Source organism: Geotrypetes seraphini, chromosome 1 (assembly GCF_902459505.1).
Source record: "Geotrypetes seraphini chromosome 1, aGeoSer1.1, whole genome shotgun sequence".
In the NCBI taxonomy this organism is placed as follows: domain Eukaryota; kingdom Metazoa; phylum Chordata; class Amphibia; order Gymnophiona; family Dermophiidae; genus Geotrypetes; species Geotrypetes seraphini.
Genome location: NC_047084.1, coordinates 341,905,141 through 341,929,904, shown reverse-complemented (window position 1 = coordinate 341,929,904; position 24,764 = coordinate 341,905,141). Strand labels below are relative to the sequence as shown.

At 41.6% G+C, this 24,764-nt stretch overlaps 1 protein-coding gene across 2 annotated transcripts in view; it reads left to right on the top strand.

The window, feature by feature from the left end:
* The window catches only part of ADAMTS3 (ADAM metallopeptidase with thrombospondin type 1 motif 3), a 320,349-nt gene that overhangs the window by 229,370 nt on the left and 66,215 nt on the right, over positions 1 to 24,764 (top strand). For both annotated transcript variants that reach the window (XM_033961379.1, XM_033961370.1), the window contains exons 8-12: positions 1,492 to 1,597; positions 6,611 to 6,754; positions 13,822 to 13,954; positions 15,600 to 15,713; positions 22,837 to 22,982. In XM_033961379.1, the coding sequence (XP_033817270.1) occupies positions 1,492 to 1,597; positions 6,611 to 6,754; positions 13,822 to 13,954; positions 15,600 to 15,713; positions 22,837 to 22,982 (643 nt within the window). The remainder of the gene's footprint in view (positions 1 to 1,491; positions 1,598 to 6,610; positions 6,755 to 13,821; positions 13,955 to 15,599; positions 15,714 to 22,836; positions 22,983 to 24,764) is intronic.

The following is a 24,764-nucleotide window of genomic DNA, read 5'->3' as shown; positions in this document are numbered from 1 at the left end:
AAATTTTATTTACTTGTACATCGCCTTGAATTTTGAATAGGCGATAAATCAAAATACTTAATAAACTTAAACTTAACCCAATAGAGGTCATTTAAGGAAAGTTGTGCAACATTTACATGTGTAAATGCCAAGTGTATTTAAGTCTAGCAAAATGGCAAATTTTATCTTCCAGTATGTGCATCCAGCCTAAACATCAGTCTTCATTTAAATGTAATAGGGGCTGGATTCATTCAAAACCCTCTCTATTCATTATATATCTTCAAGGACGCCTCAGCCCCACCACTCCACCGCTGAAATAGTTTGTTACTGCGGAAAGAATTATGATGAAGCACCACATAATTCTTCCCACAGTAGCAAACTATTACAGCGGTGGAATGGTCGGGCTGAGGCGTCCTTGAAGATATATAATGAATAGAGAGGGTTTTGAATGAATCCAGCCCCTATTACAATTGAATGAAGTATATTTAACCCTTTCAGGACCATAAGGATCGTAGGCCAATTTTTGTGGTTTTGACGACATTTTTATGGTAAAAAGGGCTTGCAGATGCCAAAAAAATTGATTTTTTTTTTGTGAAATATCATTATTTTTTTTAAGAAAAATCACACTTCTGGCTTATGGACAGTGTGGCAAGTGAATCTTCTCATCAATCTGGCAACGACGCTAATGAATGAATGTCGGAACCAGTTTGTTTACATAAAGGCAGTATCCTATGGAATCCGTACATATCAAATTTAGAACTGTAGACTATCCCAATCAAAATTTATAGGATTTTAAAGTTATGGGACAAATATGTCCCTTGGTCCTGAAAGGGTTAAGTAGCAGTTTGAAAAAAAAGCCACTACATACATTGCATTACATTACGGATTTCTATTCCGCCTATACCTTGCAGTTCAAGGCGGATTACAAAAGATTTGACTGGACATTTTCCAGTGAAGATACAATTTTTTTTTTTTTACAACAGAGGAGATATAGCTGGAAAGATTCCGAGGGGATTTACAAGTTGGATAGCAAATTGGCAGTGCAGAACTGTGTGATATAAACAAATAGATTACATTTAGAGTAGGTAAAATTACAATACATTTCAGGGATCTGTTTACTTGGTAGGTGATTTGGGGAGGATTTTATAGGGGAGAATTATCTGGAGGTAGGTGAAGAGGAGTTAAGATATTTGGATGAATTTTTTGAAAAGCAGGGGTTTGATTTCTTTTCGGAATGTTTTGAGGTCGCCCGTTGTCGTCAGCAGGTTGGAGATGGAATGGTTGAGTTTTGCTGCTTGTGTTGCCAGAAGGTTGTCAAACATTTTCTTGCGCTGTGTGCCTTTGAGTGGGGGGAAGGCAAAAGGGTTCGGGGTTCTACATGTGTAGATTATCAACAAACAATTTTGAAAATGGCATGTTCTGGACGTCAACCTAGCGCTGCCTCAGCAGTAAAATTAGATATGTTGTTTTATCCCCCAGCGTATTTAAACAATCTATTCCTTTTCATAATAGGCTACGCTCCAGTAACAGGCATGTGCCATCCAGTAAGAAGCTGTACCTTAAACCATGAAGATGGATTTTCTTCAGCATTTGTAGTTGCCCATGAAACAGGCCATGTGTAAGTACTGAAGCTTCTGCATTGTCAAGACCAACTTGTACTGCTAAATATTCAGCCCATGGCATTCAACATTTTTTTTGTAAACACTGGCTGTCTTGGGCTTTTCATACCCAGTGCTGTGTCATTCCAAGTTTTCTTTTTGATTTATGTTGGCACCTGCTAAATATCTGGATATACAGCAGGTTCCAGAACTTCCCGGTATTGGTATTCATTACAGCTTGGTCTTTCTTCCTATGGAGTCAGATTGAGCTAGCAAGGTCAAATATTGAACCCACATAACAAGTGGTAAAAACTGCACTGGAATTTTTAAAATTTCTAGCATATATTTGTGTAGCATATCTAAAGGAAAAATCCAGAGGAGACATTGGGAAGGTCAGAAATCTTAACGTGTTCTTCTGAATCTGATTTTCTGGATATTTTATTTTCCTTTGAATATAAAGTTCATCAATTACCAAAACAGCATTACTCTCCTAGAGTTTTTACCTTAGATTCTAAGGACACCATCTAGTAGTATGCTGAACCAGCTCTTAGGAATGGCATTTCATGGTTTCTTTAGATTTGAAAAACATCCCCACAAATTTAGCCACAGAGATTAAGGAAACATTATGGGGCTGCATAGCATCCCATAGTCTATCCATTGTCACTACTGTGGGTTTTTGCAACAGTTGCACAGACAACTCAGAAGTTTTCAGCTCTCCCACTTGAGTGGCATTGCTCATTGCTTGCTGCATTTATGAGAGGAACAATTTAAATTGGTAGTTCAGTCATTAATCTTAAATAGCATTGAGTGTTGGTACTATTTGGGGTTTTGCCAGGTACTTGTGACCTGTATTGGCCACTGTGAAGATAATAATAATAACTTTATTCTTCTATACCACCATTACCGGAAGTTCTAGGCGGTTTACACTAAGAGAAGCTGGGCTAGATGGACTCTGTAATGCTATTCTAATGTTCTTATGTAAGTTAGATTATTGTAACATCATCTAACTTGGGGTCTCAATTGGTGACTAGGTTACCTATTCTAGAAGGGAGACTATTTGGTCAGTTCTAGTTTTAAAATTATATCTCAAAGAAGTGTAGTATTTGTAGTCCTAGATTCTATCTATTGAAATCAGTACTTCAGGTCCCATAATACACCAGGGTAAGGTTGACAGAAATTCAGGACTGGCCAAAAAGCATCCCTTCTGGAATGGGTAACCTGGTCACCCTAGGTCAGGGGTAGGCAAGTCCGGTCCTCGAGAGCCGGAGTCAGGTCAGGTTTTCAGGATATCCACAATAAATATGCATGAGATTTGCATCTCAAGGAGGCAGTGCATGCAAGTCCATCTCATACATATTCATTGTGGATATCCTGAAAACCTGATCTGGCTCTGGCTCTCGAGGACCGGAATTGCCTACCCCTGCCCTAGGTCTCAAAGAATTTACTCAAGAGAATTCAGACGGTTCAAAATTCAGCGATGCATCTGATTTACAACTTGAAAGAAATCAGTTAGGATTATACTTTTTTATATTGATATAATGATTCAAAATGTTGTGTGATCATGTGAGGTACCCCCCTCTTCAAACCCAGCATGCACCCAAAAAGAGGGAGAAAAAGCCACAGACTAATGTAGCAGTATAGAACCAAAAGGTACAAATCAAAACTGCTTTTTATACTTTCACTGGCAAAAAACTCCCTCACACAACAGCTCAGGTTTAGAAAAGGGCAAAGTCACCTGGAGGCACGTTCAAGGACTTAGCTGACAAAGGACGACTTGAGCTCCAACGCTGTCACATCTTCTCCAATCTTCCCAACAAGCGAATTTGTTTCAGCAATGTTTGGCTCATCAGGGGAACAAACAATACAGCCTTGAAAAGTGCAGCCACCTGTAGAGGCGAGAGTAATCTTTAAACTGTATTGTCTATCGACTACCCTATGTATGAATACTTTATTATGTAGATCATTGGCTAGTCAATATTATAACACTCAAGATGCATTGTTATTGCAATTTCCTAGTCTGAAGTGGATTGCCTCAAAAAAGCTTTGGTTTCTTACCAGGCTGCTTCCACCTGGTTGACTTTCTCAAATGAATTAAGATCTATATCAAACCTTGGTGCATTTAAAAAAGGTACTTAAAACAACCTTGTTTCAGAAATGTAATCTTTGTAGCTGACTTTGGACAATGTCCATCTAATAGCTTTATTGTGCAAATCGATTACAATATGTAAATCCTAGATTTATTGATCTAGCTTCTTGTTATGGAATTGGTTTTCAGGGAAAAGGGGAGAGAGACATAAGGGGGAAGGATACTGGATGGAATTGGGTTGGAGGGAAAGAAAGGGGGCAGATGCTGATGAAAGTGAGGGGAAGGGAGAGAGAGAAAGGGCAGACATTGGATGTTAGTGGGGAGGGTAGAGGGAGAGCCTATGCTGGATGGAAGTGCAGATGGGAAAAAGAAGGGGGCAGATGCAGAAAGGAAATGGAGAGATTGAATTAATTACTGGCTATAGTTGAATATAAATAACTTAAATGTAACTGTAAATTGACTTCTCTGGAGTCAACACGGGTGGGGGAACTGTGAGTGGAGATCTCACCGACAGGTATAAGAAGGATATTAAAGCTTCTCCCTCAATCCCACACACCCTTTTTTAGGTCACACCTCCAGGCTGCTGGTGAACAAACTTCTGTGGAGGGCACAAAGAACCTCGCCATCACTGCCGCAGAATACTCGTTCTTTCCGACTCAGGTGAATGGGAAATCACAGCAGTACTGGCAGGAGCATAGGCGTTGGAATGGGGGAGTGGCCACAGGGGCCATGGCCTCCCCCAAAATTGGCACTGCCCCAGCCCCCTTCCCTCCCAACCCCTGTCAGGCTCTTCACCCGCAAGATCGGCTTTCTTCTGCTGCTCAGCGGCAACGAGCAGGAATGCACTTTGACGCTCCTGCTTGGCACTGAGCGGCTTGTTGACTGGCTCCTGCGAAGAATTCACAGGAGCCTGTCAACAAGCCACTCAGCGCCGAGCAGGAGCACCAAAGTGCGTTCCTGCTCATTGCCGCTGAGCGGCAGAAGAAAGTCAATCCCGCAGGTGAAGAGCCTGATAGGGGTTGGAAAGGAAGGGGGCTGGGGCAGTGCTCATTGCCGCTGAGTGGCAGAAGAAAGATGATCCCCAAGGTGAAGAGCCTGACAAGGGAGGGAGAGAAGGGGGCTGGGTGCAGAGCCTGACAGGGAGAGGCTGGGTGCAGGGGGTAGAGAGTTGGAAGTTGGAAGTTGGGAAGGCAGGGAGGACAGATGCTCAGGGAGTTGGAAAGACAGATACTGCACATACTGGGAGAGGGTTTGAAAGGACAAATGCATGGGCTGGGGGATAGGAAAGGAGGAAGAGAGGGGGGGTGCAATGCCTGACAGAATGGGGAGGGGGGTGCAGTGGGGTGCAGTGCCTGACAGAATGGGGAGGGAAAGGGGCTGGATGCAGATCCTGACAGGGAGAGGCTGGGTTCAGGGGGTAGGATGTTGAAAGTTGGGAAGGCAGGAAGGACAGATGCTCAGGGGATTGGGAAGACATATACTGCACATACTGGGAGAAGACTGGGAAGGACAAATGTAGGGGCTGGGGAGGTAGGAAAGGAGGAAAATAGAGATGCTGCACAAGTGGAGTAATGGGAAGGGAGAGAAAGAAATGCTGCCAGTGGGGGCGGGAAAAGGAACAGAGAATTGTTGGACATAGGAGTGTGGCGTGAGAGGGAAAGAGAGATGATATATATGGGGAAAGGAAGAAAGAGGGAGAACTGTTAGACATGATAGTGGTGGAGAGGAGGGATGGAGAAATGTTTCACTGGGAGGGAGGAGAGATGACCCAAAGAAGGGAGAGATGTCATACAACTAGAATGGGAAGGAGAGAGAGAGAGAGAGAGAGATGCCAGACCACAAAATGGAAGGGAAGGACGGGAAAGAGAGATGCCAGACCACAGAAAGGAGAGGAGAGAGATACCAGACCATGGGAGAGGAGAGAGATTCCAGACTATGGGAAGGAGAGGTGAAAGATGCCAGACCATATGAGGGAGAAGGGGGAAGACAGAGATGTCTGACCATGAGAGAGGGATGAGATGGTGCATAGGGATGGAAAGGAATGGGAGACAGGGAGGATATGATGCACAGCAATGGGTGTGGCAGGGAAGAGATAAGAAGAAATGCTTCTTATGGATAGAGAAGAAGAAAGAGGGAAGGGATGGTACACATGGATAGATGGGAAGGGAAGGCATAGAAAAGTAGATTTTGAGAAGAAAGCAGAAAAATGGAAGAAAGTTGAATGTTAAAAGTTAATGCTAAAGATGGAAGTATGGTAGAAAGTGAAGGAGAGAAAAACAGCAAATGGATAAGGTGGCCCCGGATACACAGTTAAGAGCACAGATAGAAGGAAGTGTAGCCAGAGACTGGAAAAGATAATTTGAAAACCAAAATCTCCAGACAACAAAGGTAGGGGAAATGATTTTAGTGATTGAATTATGCCAATTTTGGGAATTTACATCTGCTGTCTATATTTTGCACTTTTCAGGAAGAAATGCATTTGTTTCTATTTCTCTGGGGTTGTACTGCATGCAGAATCTTGAATCTTAAGGTTTCGTTTATATATATTAGTGCTTTTAGTTTGTGGTTCCATATTTGCATAGGGGTTATCTGTGTTCTGGTAAGAATGAATGTTGAGAATCATACGTACAGTGGGCTTTGTGTAGTTTAATTTTGTGGTTAACCATTATATATTGTTAATAAGATTATATTGTGTGTATATATGAAAAATGAATGGAAAAAATGGTATTACAATTAGTACTATTATGGGGGGCGGGTCTGGGGTAGAGATTGGGCGGGGTCTGGGGCAGAGCTTATGCCCCCCCCAAACAAAAAAGTATTCCACTGCCTATGGGCAGGAGTATGAAACTGATCCAGAATTGTCTGCCTCAAGCACTTTCCTTTCTAACTGCAATTTTAGTTTTTGTGTCTGATGAAACTGGTTTTTCATACTTCACTCTTCTTTCAGGCTTGGTATGGAGCATGATGGTCAGGGTAACAGATGTGGAGATGAAACAGCTATGGGGAGTGTCATGGCTCCCTTGGTGCAAGCTGCATTCCATCGCTATCACTGGTCTCGCTGCAGTGGTCAAGAACTCAAAAGATATATACAGTAAGAGCTTGCTATGTATCGGTGGTGGCTATCCCTGATGAACACGTAAAGAGGCATTTTCGATATAACGGTCTAAATCCAAGTTTGGACGTTTTGCGGAAGAGGCACAAAATCTAATAGCGAACATGACCATTTTCAAAACTACAAAATGTCTTTCTTGTTTTTTCATAAGGAACAATTTTTCAGATGTGTGCCTATCTTTTTGAACTATTTTTGGAAAAAAACAACAACCCCAACATGTCCAAAAGAAAAACACACAAAACAAGCCATTGGGTGTAGGAGGGGCCATCATTCTTAAAAAAACTGGAACCACAGACATCCCAGCAGAGCAGTGGGGCATATCAGGAGGGTATTGCCGTGAAATGTAAAAAAAAAAAAAAAAGGTTCCAGTTACACACCTCACTATAACCCCCTTTTATTATATAGTGAGCCTTTCAAAATCCACCAAATACCTACTGGATCCAAGTGTACACCACACCAGTAGCCCTTATGCCTGCAGGTGGCACTTATATGATGATAACAGTAGGTTTTGGAGGTCTCACACCTTCCGCCGCAAGTGTAGTAGTTAGAGTGGAATATGGGTCTGTGTCCCCTTCTTTTTTATTTTTATTTTATTTATTTTATGTATTTATATACTGCCTATCAAAGTTATCTATGCGGTTTGCAATCAGGCACTCAAGCATTTTTCTCTATCTGTCCCAGTGGGCTCACAATTTATCTAACGTACTTGGGGCAATGGAGGATTGAGTGATTTGCCCAGGGTCAGAAGGAGCAGGTTACTCCAGAAACTTGCTTTCTGCTCCACTAGGACTGCCCAAAACATCTGAGCCTGGCATAAGGGCAGGTATATGCTATTTTATTTGCATCTTTGGGGGTGTGTGAGGGGGTCAGTGATCCATGGGGAGTGGGGGGACTCATGCTTATATCCCTCCAGTGGCCATCTGGTCAGTTTGGGCCTTTTTGGCAGCCATTTTTGTTCACGGCTCTTCACAGGGTAGGAGCATAGGAAAATCGCTTCTGCCCCACTTCACCGCTATACCACCAGGCATTAACAGTAAGTTCTGGAGAGGTCCGGGAGGGGTGATTGTGCAGAGTCAACCCTAAAGTTATTCGCAAATTTTTCTTATTCACAAGGGGCTGTGCTCCTAATCCCTATGAATATGGTGGGGAGAGTGTACTTTTCTATCAAACTTCTTAGGCCCGACATTCAACCAGTGGCAATCAGCATTTTGTTGTCCACATCTGGTGTTATTATTGGAAATTAAAGGCCAGGCTATGTTTGAGCTCTGTTATTGAATTTACAGTTTACAGGAACAGCAAAAACATAGCCCATTAAGTGTGATATTCAGCACTTAACTGGCTATGGTGAACCACATAAAAATAGGGTTGACTTTTATGCAGATCCATTTATGTTGTGAAGTGCTCAAGTGCATTTGTTTCATGTGACTACACCCTTATCAGAAGCCTAGGCTTAATCCATTTTCATAGCAAACAAGTTTGTCCAAAATGATAAAGGCAATCTGTTATAGTGAGGCTCAAGTAATTTCTTCAGGGTGGATACAAAACTAAAAGTCTCTTCAAACAACCAAAACTCATTGGTGGCATTTCTCTCAAACCCCCCCCCCAAAAAAAAACCCAAACCAAAATCTCATCAGTTCTAACTCTCCACCACTTGCAGCACTTTGTAGGGCTCTCACCAGCCAGCCTTAACCCCAGGTTTCTCTTCAGGACTATCCCACTTGGTAGTCCCAAATCCATTCAAACAAATCTCCAGTCCCCACAAGCAACAACAACATCAACAACAAAAAAGGAAAGTCTGATAGGGTGCAGCTCTCTTAATAGTGAGATGTCCAGGGTCCTTTGACAACAAAAGTAATAAACATCCTTTAGCTTGGCAGTCTTTAGTGATATTAAACTGTGAGTGTTTTCGCCCACCCTTCCCCCCTTTCAGACTTTTTCCTCACATCTATCTGGGTGATTTGGAATTTAAAAGTCCCTTTATATAGTTCCAGCTTCACTCAGCTGAAAGTTCTTTTATCTTCCCAGAATTATTGCTCTCACACAGACCCTCCTCCATCCACCCCTTTTGAATTTCTGATTGCCTAGCTAGGAATTCACCCCAAAGAAGGATCTTTTGTTTTAGAAAGAAAGTAACTGAGACTCACAGTTTATTCTATTGTTCCTTAGGCTCCAATCTGCCAGTCAGAAACACATCCAGAAGCTCCTCAGGGGAAGTTTCCATGTTAGTATTTAAACAGCTGTTTCCATGGTTTTTTTTAAACCAGCTGTCAAGCTCACTACCAGGGGGAATTTTAAAATATGGAGCCGGGCTAACTGGACTTGACTCTGTTTTAAACTCGCAAGGGAATTGCTTGAGATTAATTTACCATTCCATTTTACCTAATCCAGTCCTATTTTCCCCTTCAGTTTGATTAACATCTGTTAGAGCAGGCTAGTCACTGCAGTCAGGGAAGTTAGAAAATAAGAACATAAGAATTGCCGCTGCTGGGTCAGATCAGTGGTCCATCAGGCCCAGCAGTCGCTCATGCGGCGACCCTTAGGTCAAAGACCAGTGCCCTAACTGAGACTAGCCTTACCTCCGTATGTTCTGGTTCAGCAGGAACTTGTCTAACTTTATCTTGAATCCCTGGAGGGTGTTTTCCCCTATAGCAGCCTCTGGAAGAGCGTTCCAGTTTTCTACCACTCTCTGGGTGAAAAAGAACTTCTTTACGTTTGTAAGGAATCTATCCTGTTTTAACTATAGAGAGTGCCCTCTCGTTCTCTCTACTTTGGAGAGGGTGAACAACCTGTCTTTATTTACTAAGTCTATTCCCTTCAGTATCTTGAATGTTTCGATCATGTCCCCTCTCAATCTCCTCTTTTCAAGGGAGAAGAGGCCCAGTTTCTCTAATCTCTCACTGTACGGCAACTCCTCCAGCCCCTTAACCATTTTAGTTGCTCTTCTCTGGATCCTTTCAAGCAGTACCGTGTCCTTCTTCATGTACAGTGACCAGTGCTGGACACAGTATTCCAGGTGGGAGCGTACCATGGCCTGGTACAGCGGCATGATAATCTTCTCCGATCTGTTCGTGATCCTCTTCTTAATCATTCCTAGCATTCTGTTTGCCCTTTTCGCCACCGCCGCCTCACATTGCAAGGACTGCTTCATCGACTTGTCGACCAGTACTCCCAAGTCTCTTTCCTGGGGGGTCTCTCCGAGTACCGCACCACACATCCTGTATTCGTGTATAAGATTTTTGTTACCGACATGCATCACCTTACACTTATCCACATTAAACCTCATTTGCCTTGTCGCAGCCCATTTCTCGAGTGTGTTTATGTCACGTTGCAGGTCTTCGCAATCCTTTTGCGTCTTCACTACTCTGAATAACTTCGTATCGTCCGCAAATTTAATCACTTCACTCGTCGTACCAATTTCCAGGTCATTTATAAATATGTTGAAGAGCACGGGTCCAAGCACCGAACCCTGCAGCACTCCACTCGTGACGCTTTTCCAGTCAGAGTATTGTCCATTTACCCCCACTCTCTGTTTCCTATCCACCAACCAGTTTTTAATCCACATGAGTATTTCACCCTTGATTCCATGGCTCACAATTTTTCAAAGCAGTCGTTCATGCTGGACCTTGTAGAATGCCTTCTGAAAATCCAGATATACAATGTCGACCAGCGCACCCTTGTCTATCTGCCTGTTTACTCCCTTGAAGAAGTGCAGCAAGTTCTTCAAGCAAGATCTTCCCTTGCTGAAGCCATGCTGGCTGGTCCTCATCAGACCATGTCCATCAAGGTGATCAATGATGCGGTCCTTTATTAGCGCCTCTACCATCTTTCCCGGTACCGAGGTCAGACTCACCAGTCTGTAGTTTCCTGGATCTCCCCTCAAACCTTTCTTGAAGATCGGTGTGCCATTCGCCACTTTCCAGTCTTCCAGAATCCTTCCCGATTTGATCGACAGATTGGCTATTAGTTGAAGCAGTTCAGCTATAGCCCCTTTCAGTTCCTTGATTACTCTTGGATGAATGTGTGGGGGAGGGGATCACTGCTCTCTCCTCCTGAAGAAGTTTTTAAAGGCACAGGACTGGCTTTCTTAAGCTTTTTGGGAATTCATATGTCCCCACACCCTGTCACAATGTGATTACTTTGGCCAGTTAAGTACTGAACATGGGCACATAAATGACCACGTGCCAAGTCCACTCTGGATTGACCCCAGAATAGCCGGTTGTGGGTTGGGCGCTAACCAGAAATCTTCAATGACACTTTACAGTTAAGTGCTGCTGAATATACCCAATTGGGCCTAGACAGGAGATTTAAGCAATCAGAAGCCTGTCCTAGCCATTCAAATCACTTTAAATATCAGACCCTTTGTTACCTTACCCAATTGTATGACTTACTTCATGAGGTCAAGGAAGGATTTTTAGGCAATATTGTTAGAAGAAGGTGGTATTAAAGGCTTGTCCAATCATTTTATAAAGTTAGGTACCAATATATATGCCTTCTACTATCCCTTCCTCTCCCATAGCGATCCAGTATATTTATCCAAAGCTTTCTTGAATTGAAATACACTTTTTGTCTCCATCACATCCATCAGGAGGCAATTCCATGCATGTTACTTCTTAGTTTATCCCTTTTCACATTCATCCTATGCCCTCTCATTCCAGAGTTTTTCTTTCAACTGAAAGAGAGTCACTTCATGTGCATTTATGCCACACAGGTATTTAAACACCTCTATTATATCTTCCCTCTCCTGCTTTTCCTCCAAAGCATACATATTGAGATCTTTAAATTTGACCATGCAATTTTTATGATGATGACTGACCATTTTAGTAGCCTTCCTCTGAACCAACTCCATCCTGTTTATATCTTTTTGAAGGTGCGGTCTCCAGAATTGTACACAATATTCTAAATGAGATCTCATTAAAGTCTTGTACAGAGGCATTATTAACTCCTTTTTCCATTCCTCTCCCTATACTACTAGCTTTAACTATAATCTTTTCAGTTTCTTTGGCCACCTTAAGATCATCACATACATTGTCAATATTCAGTGGCTCGCTGGTTAACTTCAGTGGCTAGATAGAGCCACCGAAAAAGCTTCAGACCCAACTTCTGCACTGAATCCCTATTGGCCTCTCTAATCTCTAAGGTTCAGCAACTGCATTCTCGTAACAAGTTTGCTGTCCTTCTACAATTCAACCTCTCCGCAGCTTTTGACGTTGTCCACCACGACATTCTAATTTTCCAACTCTCCGAGATAGGCATTAGCTCCATAGTTCTTGATTGGTTCTCCAAATTCTTGCGCTCCCGCTCTTACATGGTTAACATGAGCGGCACCTCATCCTCCCCCTGGACCCCGACTTGTGGTGTCCCACAAGGCTCACCCCTCTCCCCAATCCTCTTTAACATTTACATGTCCTCCCTGAAACTACTCCAACTATCCCCCCTTGAAACTCTTTACACTTACGCTGATGACATCCTCGTCCTCCTTGAGACTGACTCGAACCTCACTAACCTCTCCACGAACATATCCTCATGCATAAAGAACCTCCAATCCTGGGCATTCACAATGCATATGAAACTAAACGAGTCCAAAACAAAACTCCTTTGGCTCAGCCTAAAATTAGACCATCTACCTTCCTCTATCCCATTGTCCTCCGGCCCCCCATTACAGCTCGAGTTCTCAAGCAAAGTTCTGGGTGTCACCTTAGACTCTTCTCTATCCTTCAACGAACATCTCCAATCCCTGGTGAAGAAATGCTTCTTCAGCCTTCACATGCTAAGGAAAGTCAGACCCTATTTTCACCAAAAACACTTCGCAGTCCTAGTACAACCCATCATCCTCTCCAGATTGGATTATTGCAATTCTATCTACCTCAGCCTAACTAAGAAAAGCCTCCACAGACTTCAGCGGATTCAGAACGCCGCAGCTAAGCTTGTTTTCGCGAAAAGCAAATTTGATCAAGTCTCACCACTCCTGTCTAAGCTCCATTGGCTCCCAGTAATCCCCAGGATCCACTTCAAATGTGCCTACAAGATCCTACATGGCATCCTTCCTGCCATTATCCCTCTATCCTGGAACTCCCCAACCCCTACTTCCTCCAGATCCTCCCAAATTTTTAAACTATCCTTCCCTTCCATAAAAGGTATTTCCCATGCAGGCAAACTTGGGTCATCCCTCCCCTTTAGAATCACTGAGATCTGGAATAACCTCACCTCCCCACTCCGAACCTCAAGCTCCCTCCAACTCTTCCGCAAACACCTAAAAACCTGGCTATTCTCAAAACTGTAACACTTCCCCCCTCTTAGGCCTCTCACCTTCCCCCTTTACACCTAACTCTTTAATCTCTCCACTGTAGTTCCTCTCTCATCCTTCTTCCTGTAAACCGTGCCGAGCTCCGCATTCGTGGAGATGGTGCGGTATATAAACCCAAGGTTTAGTTTAGTTTAGTTGTCTTTGGCTGTTAAGATTTATCTGGACAACCACTGAATATTGCCCTAGCTGGCTATTTCTTGGCCAGCCAAAGATAGAGCAGAAATTCAATACCAGTCACTGGATATGGTGCTGGCATTGAATTTCTAGTGTCGCCGTGGACTGCATGAGATAGCCAGTGAACTCCCATGTTATAAATATCAGGGAGTATATGTATTTTTGATGGTTAACTAAAGCTTGATTATTCATAAATATTTACAGTAGAGGTCTTTTCTCTTATCATTTATTAGGATTGTTTTGTGTATGTTACTGGATAATTTTCTTCAATGTTTTTTATTTGAATTCTTCAGTGATGTGATTACAATTTTGTGCATTTGCATTTTATGTAGCCCACCTAAAATCTTTTGTTAAGCAGATTATTAATTTCAATATTAGATTAGATCACAAATATGAACAAGCTTATTGTTAAGGAAATTTTTCTTCATGGAAGAAAAGACATGCAGCTGACAGAAATCACAGGATCTGTGAACAGGAAAGAGAACATGGACAGATTAGATGGATCATTTGTGATTCTCTCTGCTGTTGTATTGTTTTTTTAATGTACTGTATGACTTTTTCTCTACAGTTCCTATGACTGTCTTCTTGATGACCCTTTCGAACATGATTGGCCCAAACTCCCAGAGCTACCTGGAATCAGTTATTCTATGGACGAACAATGCCGTTTTGATTTTGGTGTTGGTTACAAAATGTGCACAGCGGTATGTTGGTTCTTTAGAAATAAAAATTTACACAGTGTACATTTAATCCAAATGATTATATATGTAAACACGTGAGTAAGCTATTTGAAAACAGGTCTATACAGTATTTTTGGACAATAGTATCTTTTAAGTTGGTCACATAAAAGGTTTCTCAGCCAAGAAAGGGAGCAGTTTTCAAAACTATGAGGATTGTTGTGGGCACTTTTCTGAACACTTTGTAGTAGTTCTTAAAGGTAAAATACATATTGTGTAGGGGAAAAAGTATCCAAAAAGATATGGATTGTTTCCCTAATGAACAACACAAATCATTTTTAAAATGCAGAAATACTGGGAGTCACACTAGATAAACATTTATCCCTGGAGAAACACACAGACATCACAGTTAGGAAATGCATCGCGGTGCTATGGAAACTCCGCACCATTAAAAAATACTTTGACGAGACCTCATTCCGCCTGCTAGTACAATCCTCCATCCTTAGCATACTAGATTACTGCAATATTATTTACTTGAGCTCCACGAAGAAAACCATTAGAAGACTCAAAATGATCCAGAACACTGCGGTCCGCCTCATATTCGGCCTGAAAAAATGGGAACATGTCACCCCTTTCTACCACAAACTTCACTGGCTACCCTTTGAATCCAGAGTCCTATTCAAATTTGCCTGCTTCTGCTATAAAACAGTATTTGGCCTATCCCCAAGCTACTTAAACCCTCACTTCTATCTGAATCACATAAACAAGCACTCCCGCAGAATTCAACTCTTCGCCTTCCCCTCCCTAAAACTATGTCACTACAAAAGATTCCTTGATAAAACTTTTGCCTTCCAGGCTGCCAAACTGAACCCATGGCTAGCCCAAATTGTCCTTGAGGCCCCCACCTACCTTGGGTTTAGAAAATCTCTCAAAACTCACCTATTCCATGGACAAGACACCTAACACCCCTCTCCAATGAACAACAATCTCCTCCTCCCCCCTTCCACCTCCTTTCCCAACCTACCCACCCCCTCTCCCCCCTAACCTACCCCCCTCTCTTCTCCTAACTACATTCTACCTCCTTGCTCCAAATATTGTTCAATTGTTTTCGAACCACGTATTATTTATTGCTTGCCTCTAATATTGTTCAATTGTTTTTAAACCACTTGTAATTTTTTGTTAATCTAATGTAAACCGCCTAGAACTCCTTGGGTATGGCGGTATACAAAAATAAAGTTATTATTATTATTATTATTATTCATGTTGCCGTGTGCCCTAATCTCATCTTTCATCACATTTTTTCTGGTAGACCAGGGATTCCCAAACCTGTCCTGGGGAACCCTAGCCAATCTAGTTTTTAGGATGTCCAAAATGAATATGCATGAGATTCATTGCATATACTGCCTACTTGATATGCAAATCTATCTCATGCATATTCATTGTGAATATCATGAAAACCTGACTGGTTGGGTTCTCCCAGAACAGGTTTGGGAGTCACTGGAGCAGACAATTTTCAGACTGCACCACCCTTTCATTTTATCTTAGACAAGGAAATGTTTAGTCCGTCTTATGAGATGAAAATTTTGGTGAATGTGTGGTTAATTGAAATAGTGCAGTTTTTGTATTCACTTTACTAAGACATGACATATGCTTTAACATTTACTTGTTTCAGTTCCGGACATTTGACCCCTGTAAACAGTTGTGGTGCAGTCATCCAGATAACCCATTCTTCTGTAAGACGAAAAAAGGTCCTCCACTTGATGGAACAGAATGTGCTCCTGGAAAAGTAAGTGCCATGTGATTTTAAATTTGTTCTGTTTTCTTGTGACTTCTTCCAGATTATGTCTATGAAAGAAAATGATGAAGTGGCGGGGGCAAGAAGAAGAAAGCATAAAGTTAGAAAACACTGTTTTCCCAGGGTGGGAATGTATTACTACTTTAAATAAGAATGGGTTATTTGGAAGGATAATTGCATTTATATTATTGATTAAGTAAATGGGGTGGGGGAAAAAGATTACTTTTGAATATTTGTAAGTTCAAAGTACTTTTCTTGATTTGTTATATGTTCAGATTCATATGTATTGCACTGTTACTACTTGAAAATCAATAAAGATTTATAAAAAAAAAACAAAAAAAACGAAAACACTGTTTTCAGCCAAGGCATTTACTCCTGTTAAATGTCTTCACTGTAAACAACCCTCCTCTGCCCTGCCCTGCTAAAAATATGCCTTTTTCGCCCCCACCGCACATTACACGGACGGCTTCATCGACTTGTCAATCAGTACTCCCAAGTCTCTTTCCTGGGAGGTCTCTCCAAGTACCGCCCCGGACATCCTGTATTCGTGCATGAGATTTTTATTACAACATGCATCACTTTACACTTATCCACGTTGAACCTCATTTGCCATGTCGATGCCCATTTCTTGAGCTTCATTATGTCACGTTGCAGATCTTCGCAATCCCCCTGTGTCTTCACTACTCTGAATAACTTTGTATCGTCCGCAAATTTAATCACCTCACTCGTCGTACCAATGTCCAGATCATTTATAAAGATGTTGAAGAGCACAGGTCTAAGCACCGAGCCCTGCGGCACCCCACTGGTGGCACTCTTCCAGTCCGAGTATTGTCCATTTACCCCCCACTCTCTGTTTCCTATGCTCCAGCCAGTTTTTAATCCACGTGAGTATTTCACCCTCGATTCCATGGCTTGCAATTTTCCGAAGTAGTCGTTTATGTGGGATCTTGTCAAACGCCTTCTGAAAATCCAGATATACAACATCATAGAAACATAGAAACATAGAAACATAGAAAGATGACGGCAGATAAGGGCCATAGCCCATCAAGTCTGCCCACACTATTTACCCACCCTCTTAAGTCTACTGACCCCCTAAAGAATAATTGTAATTATACTGTCACTCTACTGACCCGCTCATTCAGTCCTAGTGACCCTATCCCTTGGCATGACCTCGTAGGGATCCCACATAGGTATCCCATTTATTCTTGAAGTCTGAGATGCTGCGTGCCTCGACCACCTGCACTGGAAGCTCGTTCCAATGCTCAATCACTCTCTCCGTGAAGAAGTATTTCCTGGTGTCTCCACGAAACTTCCCTCCCCTGAGCTTGAGCGGATGTCCTCTTGTGGTCGAGGGTCCCCTGAGAAGAAAGATATCATCTTCCACCTCTACCCGTCCCGTGATGTACTTAAATGTCTCAATCATGTCTCCCCTCTCCCTACGCTCCTCGAGAGTGTAGAGCTGCAATTTGCTCAGTCTTTCTTCGTACGGGAGACCCTTTAGCCCCGAGACCATCCTGGTGGCCATCCGCTGAACCGATTCAACTCTGAGCACATCCTTACGGTAATGTGGCCTCCAGAATTAAACACAGTATTCCAGATGCGGTCTCACCATGGCTCTGTACAGTGGCATCATGACTTCAGGTTTCCTGTTGACGAAGCTTCTCTTGATACAACCTATCATTTGCCGTGCTTTAGATGAAGCCTTCTCCACTTGAGTGGCTGCTTTCATGTCAGCACTGATGATTACTCCTAAGTCTCGTTCTGCCGTAGTCCTGGCTAAAGTTTCTCCATTCAGGGTGTAAGTTCTGCAAGGATTTCCGTTGCCGAGATGCATGACCTTACATTTCTTGGCGTTGAAGCCCAGCTGCCAGATCAAGGACCAACTTTCTAAAGTACGCAGGTCTTGCTCCATAGCATCCTGAAGATTACAGCCGTTTACTACATTGCATAGTTTGGCGTCATCAGCGAATAAGGTTAGCTTACCTTGGAGCCCTTGAGTCAGATCCCTAATGAATATGTTGAAGAGGAGTGGGCCCAGGACCGAACCCTGTGGCACTCCGCTGGTCACCTCCGACATTTTAGAAAGGGTACCGTTGACCACCACCCTCTGAAGTCTGCCACTAAGCCAATCTTTAACCCATGCAGTTAGAGTCTCTCCTAATCCCATAGATTTCATCTTGTTCAGCAGCCTGCGGTGTGGGACACTGTCAAACGCTTTGCTGAAGTCCAGGTACACGACGTCCAAGGACTCTCCTGAGTCTAGTCTTCTTGTTACCCAGTCAAAGAAGCTTATTAGATTGGGTCGCCCTTGTCTATCTGCCTGTTTACTCCCTCAAAGAAGTGCAGCAAGTTCGTCAAACACGATCTGCCTTTGCTGAAACTATGTTGACTGGTCCTCATCAACCCGTGTCCGTGAAGTGATCAATGATGCGGTCCTTTATCAGCGCCTCTACCATCTTTCCCGGTAACGAGGTCAGACTCACCGGTCTGTAGTTTCTCTGATCTCCCTTCGAACCTTTCTTGAAGATCGGCCTAACATTCACCACCTTCCAGTCTTCCGGAATCTTTCCTGATTTGATCAACAGATTGGCTATTAGTTGAAGCAGTCCACCTATAGTCCCTTTCAGTTGCTTGATGATCCTCAGATGGATGCTATCTGGTCCCGGGGATTTTTCGCTCTTTAGCCTATCAATCTGACTACATACCTCCTCTAGACTGACCGTCAACCCTGCCAGTTTCCCATCTTCATTTCCAGCATATAGCCTGATGGGTTCTGGTATGCTGTATATATTCTCTTCAGTAAATACAGATGCAAAAAATGTGTTCAGTTTGTCGGCGATTGCTTTGTCCTCCTTTAGCGCTCCCTTTATTCCATGGTCATCCAACGGTCCCACTGATTCCTTCGTGGTCATTTCCCCATATATATCGAAAGAACGGCTTGAAGTTTTTCGCCTCCTTGGCTATTTTTTCCTTGTAGACTCTTTTGGCCACCTTTACCGCATTATGGCCTTAAGGCAACAAAATAAATTTTCAGAATCATCTGCACATTTTTCTAAATCAGTTTTTCACGCTGATTTCAGATCTGTTATTAGTTTTTTTCAGTCACATAAACTTTTAAAGTTATGACTGATGATAGTTTATAGCATTTTAGCATATAGGGTTTTAAGAATTGCAGCATCAACTTAAAGAAATGTTACAGTATCTTTGGTCCAAAGTCAAATAAGCACACAGCATAGCATAATTATACTGGACTGTGTCACTTAGCAACCAATATTTCTTCAAAAATGCTTAGAGTATGATTTCTTTTTGTGAGTTGTGGCTGGATTGTCATGGCACAACATCCAGCAGTAGTCAGCCATCATATTCTCATTCTAGAAACCTTGGTAGCGGTGCTACATTAACTGAATGTCCTGGTAAAAACGTTCTCCTTGCTTGTCACTCACCATACCAAGATTTTCTGGAAAAAAGTCAAGATGCGAGTGCAAAAAGTGTATTTTTAATGACATGCGACAGCCAAGTTTCTGATATGAGTCAAGGAGATTCTGAACTCCTTCCTTGTATGAAGGAGACTTATGGTTGCCCAGAAAGTTTTCCACTAACCACTTGAATGCCTCCCAAGCTTCAAGCTCAGCTGTTGAGAGTGATTGCTTAAAATCTTCATCCTGCATAACGGACTTGACCTGTGGGCTTATAAATATCCCTTCCTTCAGTTTTGCAGTGCTGATTTTTGGAAATTTCTTAACAAGATATTGAAAACCTGGCGAATTTGCTTTACCCATGACCTTTACCAGGTTCTTCATCAACCCCAGCTTGATATGAAGAGGTGGAAGAAATATTTTATGAGGATCCACCAATGGCATAAATTTCACACTGCTTGTCTCTGGGTTATAGGTATCCCTCAACTGCCAGACACGCTTGACATAATGTTCAGCTGTAGATCTTCTATCCCACAAGCACAGGAAACAGCATTATTTAGTGAATCCTCCATGCATTCCCATTAGCATGCCAATGTTTCAAGTTCAAGTTTCAAGTTTATTAATTTTTAATATACCGACCATCAACTGGTATCTAGCCGGTTTACAATAAAATGATAAAATAAGAATAGGAGAAATGCTTATAAAAAGTAATGCTTATGAGAAAGAGGGAATGTGTACATAGAGGACATTTGACAGTAACAAACATGATGGTGAGGTTAGAAGAGAGGGGAGGGGAGTAAGAGTACATTATTAGTGGTGAAGAAGAAAAAAAAATGACCTTCAGATCACCACAGATGTTCCACTGGTGTGTTTTATAACTGATTGCTTCTAGTAAATTCTTCATATTTTCATAAGACTCATTTAGATGAGCAGAATGGGCAATTGGTATACTTGGTTTGGAATTTCCATTGTGCAGTAACACTGCCTTCAAGCTTCTCTGTGAAGAATCAATGAAGAGATGTCATTCATCTGGACAATGCATTTGTGACAAACTGTTGAAGAGCCCGTTGATGTCGTGACAAAATCACGAGCCATTTACAGTGAAGAGTGTTGTTAAGTAATTAGTTATATTAGCATCTTTTGCAAGCAAGTGCTTTTGCTTAAGCCTTGAAGCAAGAAGTTCTGCATTTTCTTTTGAAAGATTTAGATCACAAATAAGATCATTGAGCTCAGCTTATGTAAAGATCTCTGGTTCTGAATCTTCATCATTCACAATCACATCAGGATCAGATAATTCTGGATTGTGACCAGCTGCTGCATCATTATCACATTTCTCATCATATTCCACAGAAGCAAGTCCATCTTGTAGAGGTACAGGGACAAGCAGTGAGTCATCATGAGGAACAGGCCTAATCCAGAGTAGGATATATAATTTTGTGCTTAGTTTTAGCTGAGAATCCACTTGTGTTCACAAGGCAAAAGTAGCAATCTTTAATAAGATCTGGTGGTTCCCTCCATATCATTGGGATTGCAAATTACATTGCTGCCTTTTGTCGACTGAGCCAGTCACGAAGTCTTTTGGAACAACTGGTACAGATGATATGTGGAGCCCAAGACTTATCCTGGTTACCTAGTAGACAGCCAAAGTACAATTTGTATACCTTCTTCAGATCTTCAGTAATTGGGCGACTTTGTGCATTCATCGTGAATGAACCACAGACGTAGCAGAAACTATCTGGATAAATAATACAATGTCTTGGCATGAAAAAGACTGATATTATAAATAATGTCTGTAGCATAAAAAGACAAAGACAACTGTCGTTAACCCTCCTTATACGTTTATCCTATAAACGCATGATATATCACCCAATTAACATTTATAATTATATATAATGAGCCTCAGTACAAAAAGGTGACATGCTAGTGAAAAACTAAACACAGATTTGAAATCAGCATGAAAAATACTACAAAACCCAACCAAAATTAACTCTGATGAAAATGATGTGTTGACCTGTGTAATTTTCCTGTGCAGTTGGTTAATGTCTTCCTATTTAGAGAAGACGAAAGTACTATGGTTTGGTGATCACAACTCAGTTACCTCACTCAGAGTTAACCCTATACTCAGGTGAGAAGCTCATGATTAATAAAACATCAAAAATATTAGGAGTAATTCTAGATTACAATCTCAACATGGGCGAGCAGATTACCTCACTGTTTAAAAGGTTTTTCTTCAGATTGAGGCAGTTGAGGATGATAAGATCAGTCCTTAGCCCGACTAGTTTTCAGACAGTGACTGAAAACTAGATTTAGATTATTGCAACTCTTTATATTGCAACATCACTAAGAAAGGACTTCAGAGGTTGCAGCTACTCCAGAACACAGTGGCTAGACTGATTTTCTGTAAGGCTCATTTTCAGAGCCCGCTATTGATAGAACTACACTGGCTGCCATTCAATTTAAAATTGCATGTATGTTTCGCAGGACTAAATATGGAGAAAGCTCGACTGGGCTAACTTCAGCCAGCCAAGTTTAACATTCCTTCTGTAACTCAAGAATGACTCGCTATAAATTACCTCTTCCCTCTCCACATCAGATTTGGAGGAATTTGCTTTTTGAATCCACCTTTGAGTTATAAGGTCCCAAAATTTGGAACTGCCTCCTGATCTTCTTATATCAGACCTCCTCCTATCTTCAATTTAGGAAGGTACTAAGAACACATCGGTTTTAATGTCTATGTTACTAATCTTATTAATCTTATGTAGGCCACAATGATTCCCAGTTGTCATTTGCGGGATATAAGAAACAATATAGTATGGTATGATAATATAATTTGGGCTTAGAGATAGACAGTAACCCTCCAATAATCAGCTGGCAGCGGTCAGCATTGCTTTAAAGGCTTACCATTACCAGTCGAATTATCCACTGATATTCAGTGCCGAGCTTATTTGAACTGTGGCTGGTCCCTTTAAAATGAGCATCAGATTGAGACATTACAGCCTGATGTCCCCAGGATGGTAGACTAACACTGCTTGCAAGATGGCTGACAAGCAATGTTATTGATTTACTAAGGGAGTATGTAATCTGCAGTACTGCCAATTGCTGACTCTTGTGGTAAATCAAGGTGCAGTTAAAGCCCAAATTCCCTTCCCCCTTTTAATTTATGTAAAGTTGACGGATATGTGTACCTGTGATTTAACACATGTAAATCAAAATTCATGCATTATTTTCTGAAACCACTTTTCATATGCCCTCCTGTACAAAGCTGCGCTAGCATTTTTAGCGCTGGCCATAGTGGTAACAGCTTGGACGCTCATAGGAAGTCTGTGAGCATCGGAGCTGTTACCATAGTGGCTGGCGCTAAAAATACTATTGCAGCTTTGTAAAGGAGGGGGAATATTCAAAAAATTAGCATACATTTCCAAACTTGTCTGAAAACAAACCACAGATTTTTGCTATGTGCTTTCCTAATATTTAGTCGATTCTAGTCAGTTGCTTTATGAACAGTCTATAACTGAAATTAGGTTGTCTGAAACTAAAGCTTACAAACTGTGCCTGAGCTTGCCCCATCACTGGTGAGGCACAGAGACACTCTAAAAGAATTCAGTGTTTGCTGAAGGGATTCCTGCTTACTGCTAGAACGTCACTGTACTGCTAAATGTGGCACCTTTAATTGATTGCTGATTTCCTTTCTTCCTCAGTGGTGCTATAAAGGTCACTGTATGTGGAAGAATACTAACCAGATGAAACAAGATGGTAGCTGGGGATCCTGGACTAAGTTTGGTTCCTGTTCCCGGTCCTGTGGTACAGGGGTTCATTTCAGAACACGTCAATGCAACAATCCAATGTAAGCCTGCAGATTTGATTTGCTTCTTTGCCTATTTTACTCAGCTTGTCAGTGTCTTTGAGATTGATTCTCCCCTTGGAGATTTGGGCCTCCACTAGATGAATAATGGAAAAAATATTTACTATTATTAAAAAAAAAAAAAGAGTATTAGGCCAATGATCTTGATGTTTTGTAACACTCCAAAATTTAACCAGAAGGACCATAACAACAAAAGATTGAAGCATACAGAAGGTAGCTCTCCATGCCATCTCCAAATGATCCTAACATCCACCAGGGAGAAGAATAATATAACTTATGAGATTGATCACAAAAGGAGATTAGGTTCTTATCTTGATGATATCTTTTCTAGTAGATAGGAATGATATGCTGAACTATAGAGTTGTCCATGCCTGCTCATGAGTATTCTGCAGTAAATGTCAGTCACAGCTTTTCAGCTCCTCCTCCTCCTTTACCTGTCTCTGCTGCCCCCTTCAGTTCATACCAAAGCTGGCAACAGCCCTATAGAAGAAGACAGGAGAAGGAGGGATACAGGAAATTCCCTGACACCAAGGCCCTCTTTTACAAAGGCACGCTAAGCATTTTAGCATGGATTTAGCATGCGCTAAATCAATGTGCACGCTAACTGATAATGCGTCCATAGGATAACATGCACGTGTTAGTGTTTAGCACATGTTTAGTGCACACTAATATTTAATGTGCGCTAAGTAGCTTAGCGCACCTTTGTAGTTAAAACATTAACAAGCCTCTGAGAGAAACAATACATGGAAGTTAAGCAAGAATATACCAACTTGAAGATTTATGGAGCTCAATCATTCTTCCCTTTTAATTATATAAACAGATTCTTCATAATCCAATAGTCTGACTGACTAGAAAAGTCTTAGCTGTGGAACTGACCGGTAAACTTGAGACAGAAAGCCGATGCATCAGGTAATTACTGGGCGGAGGTTCAACATACCATCCCTATCTACCGGAAAAGATATTATCAAAGTAAGAACCTAATCTCTTTTTCCAGTGCAATAGGGATGGTATGCTGAACCATAGGGATGTATCTAGTTAGTTAGGTGCCATCGACTTGTGTTCAAGTCCTAGCAACTTGATAAATTACAGATCTAAAAAGAAATTCGTTTTGTGCTTATCCAGTAAGGTCCTCCAGCATCATCCCCTTGGAGTTACATACAGCTTTGTACATAGTTTTTTTCAAAATGAAAATGCTTTGAAAATGGGTGTAAAAAAAGGTGAGCAAAATGTGCTAGCAGATTTTGTAGTAAAGTAGGTAATTTGAAAACACTGGACAACAAATTTTTCCAAAAGTTTTGCTTCCTTAAAACATTTATGCTGAAAAAAAATAGAGCTTAGCACTATTCTATAAACACTGCTTAAAGTTAGGCACAGCTTATAGAATAGTACTTACACTAGAACCCACGTCTAACTTTAGGCGCGAGCATTTACATCAACTAAAACCTGATATAAATCCTTATGCCTAAATTAGCATTTATCCCTTGTGTTCTAAGAATTACAAGCATAACTTGGAGGAACACCCCCAGTCCACCTATGACCCACCCTTGGCCATGTCCACTTTTTTGGTATGTGCTTAAAATTTGTCTACAGAATGCAATGCTTAAATCTACACACATAAATATTAAAGCCAATTAGCATCGATAATTATTGGGACCCAATTATCAGTGCTAATTGGCTTGTTAACCAATTAAGCTATGTGCACAGATTGGGCATGTGCCCTGTGAGTGCAATTCATAGCACATTATATAGAATCTAAGGGTAAGG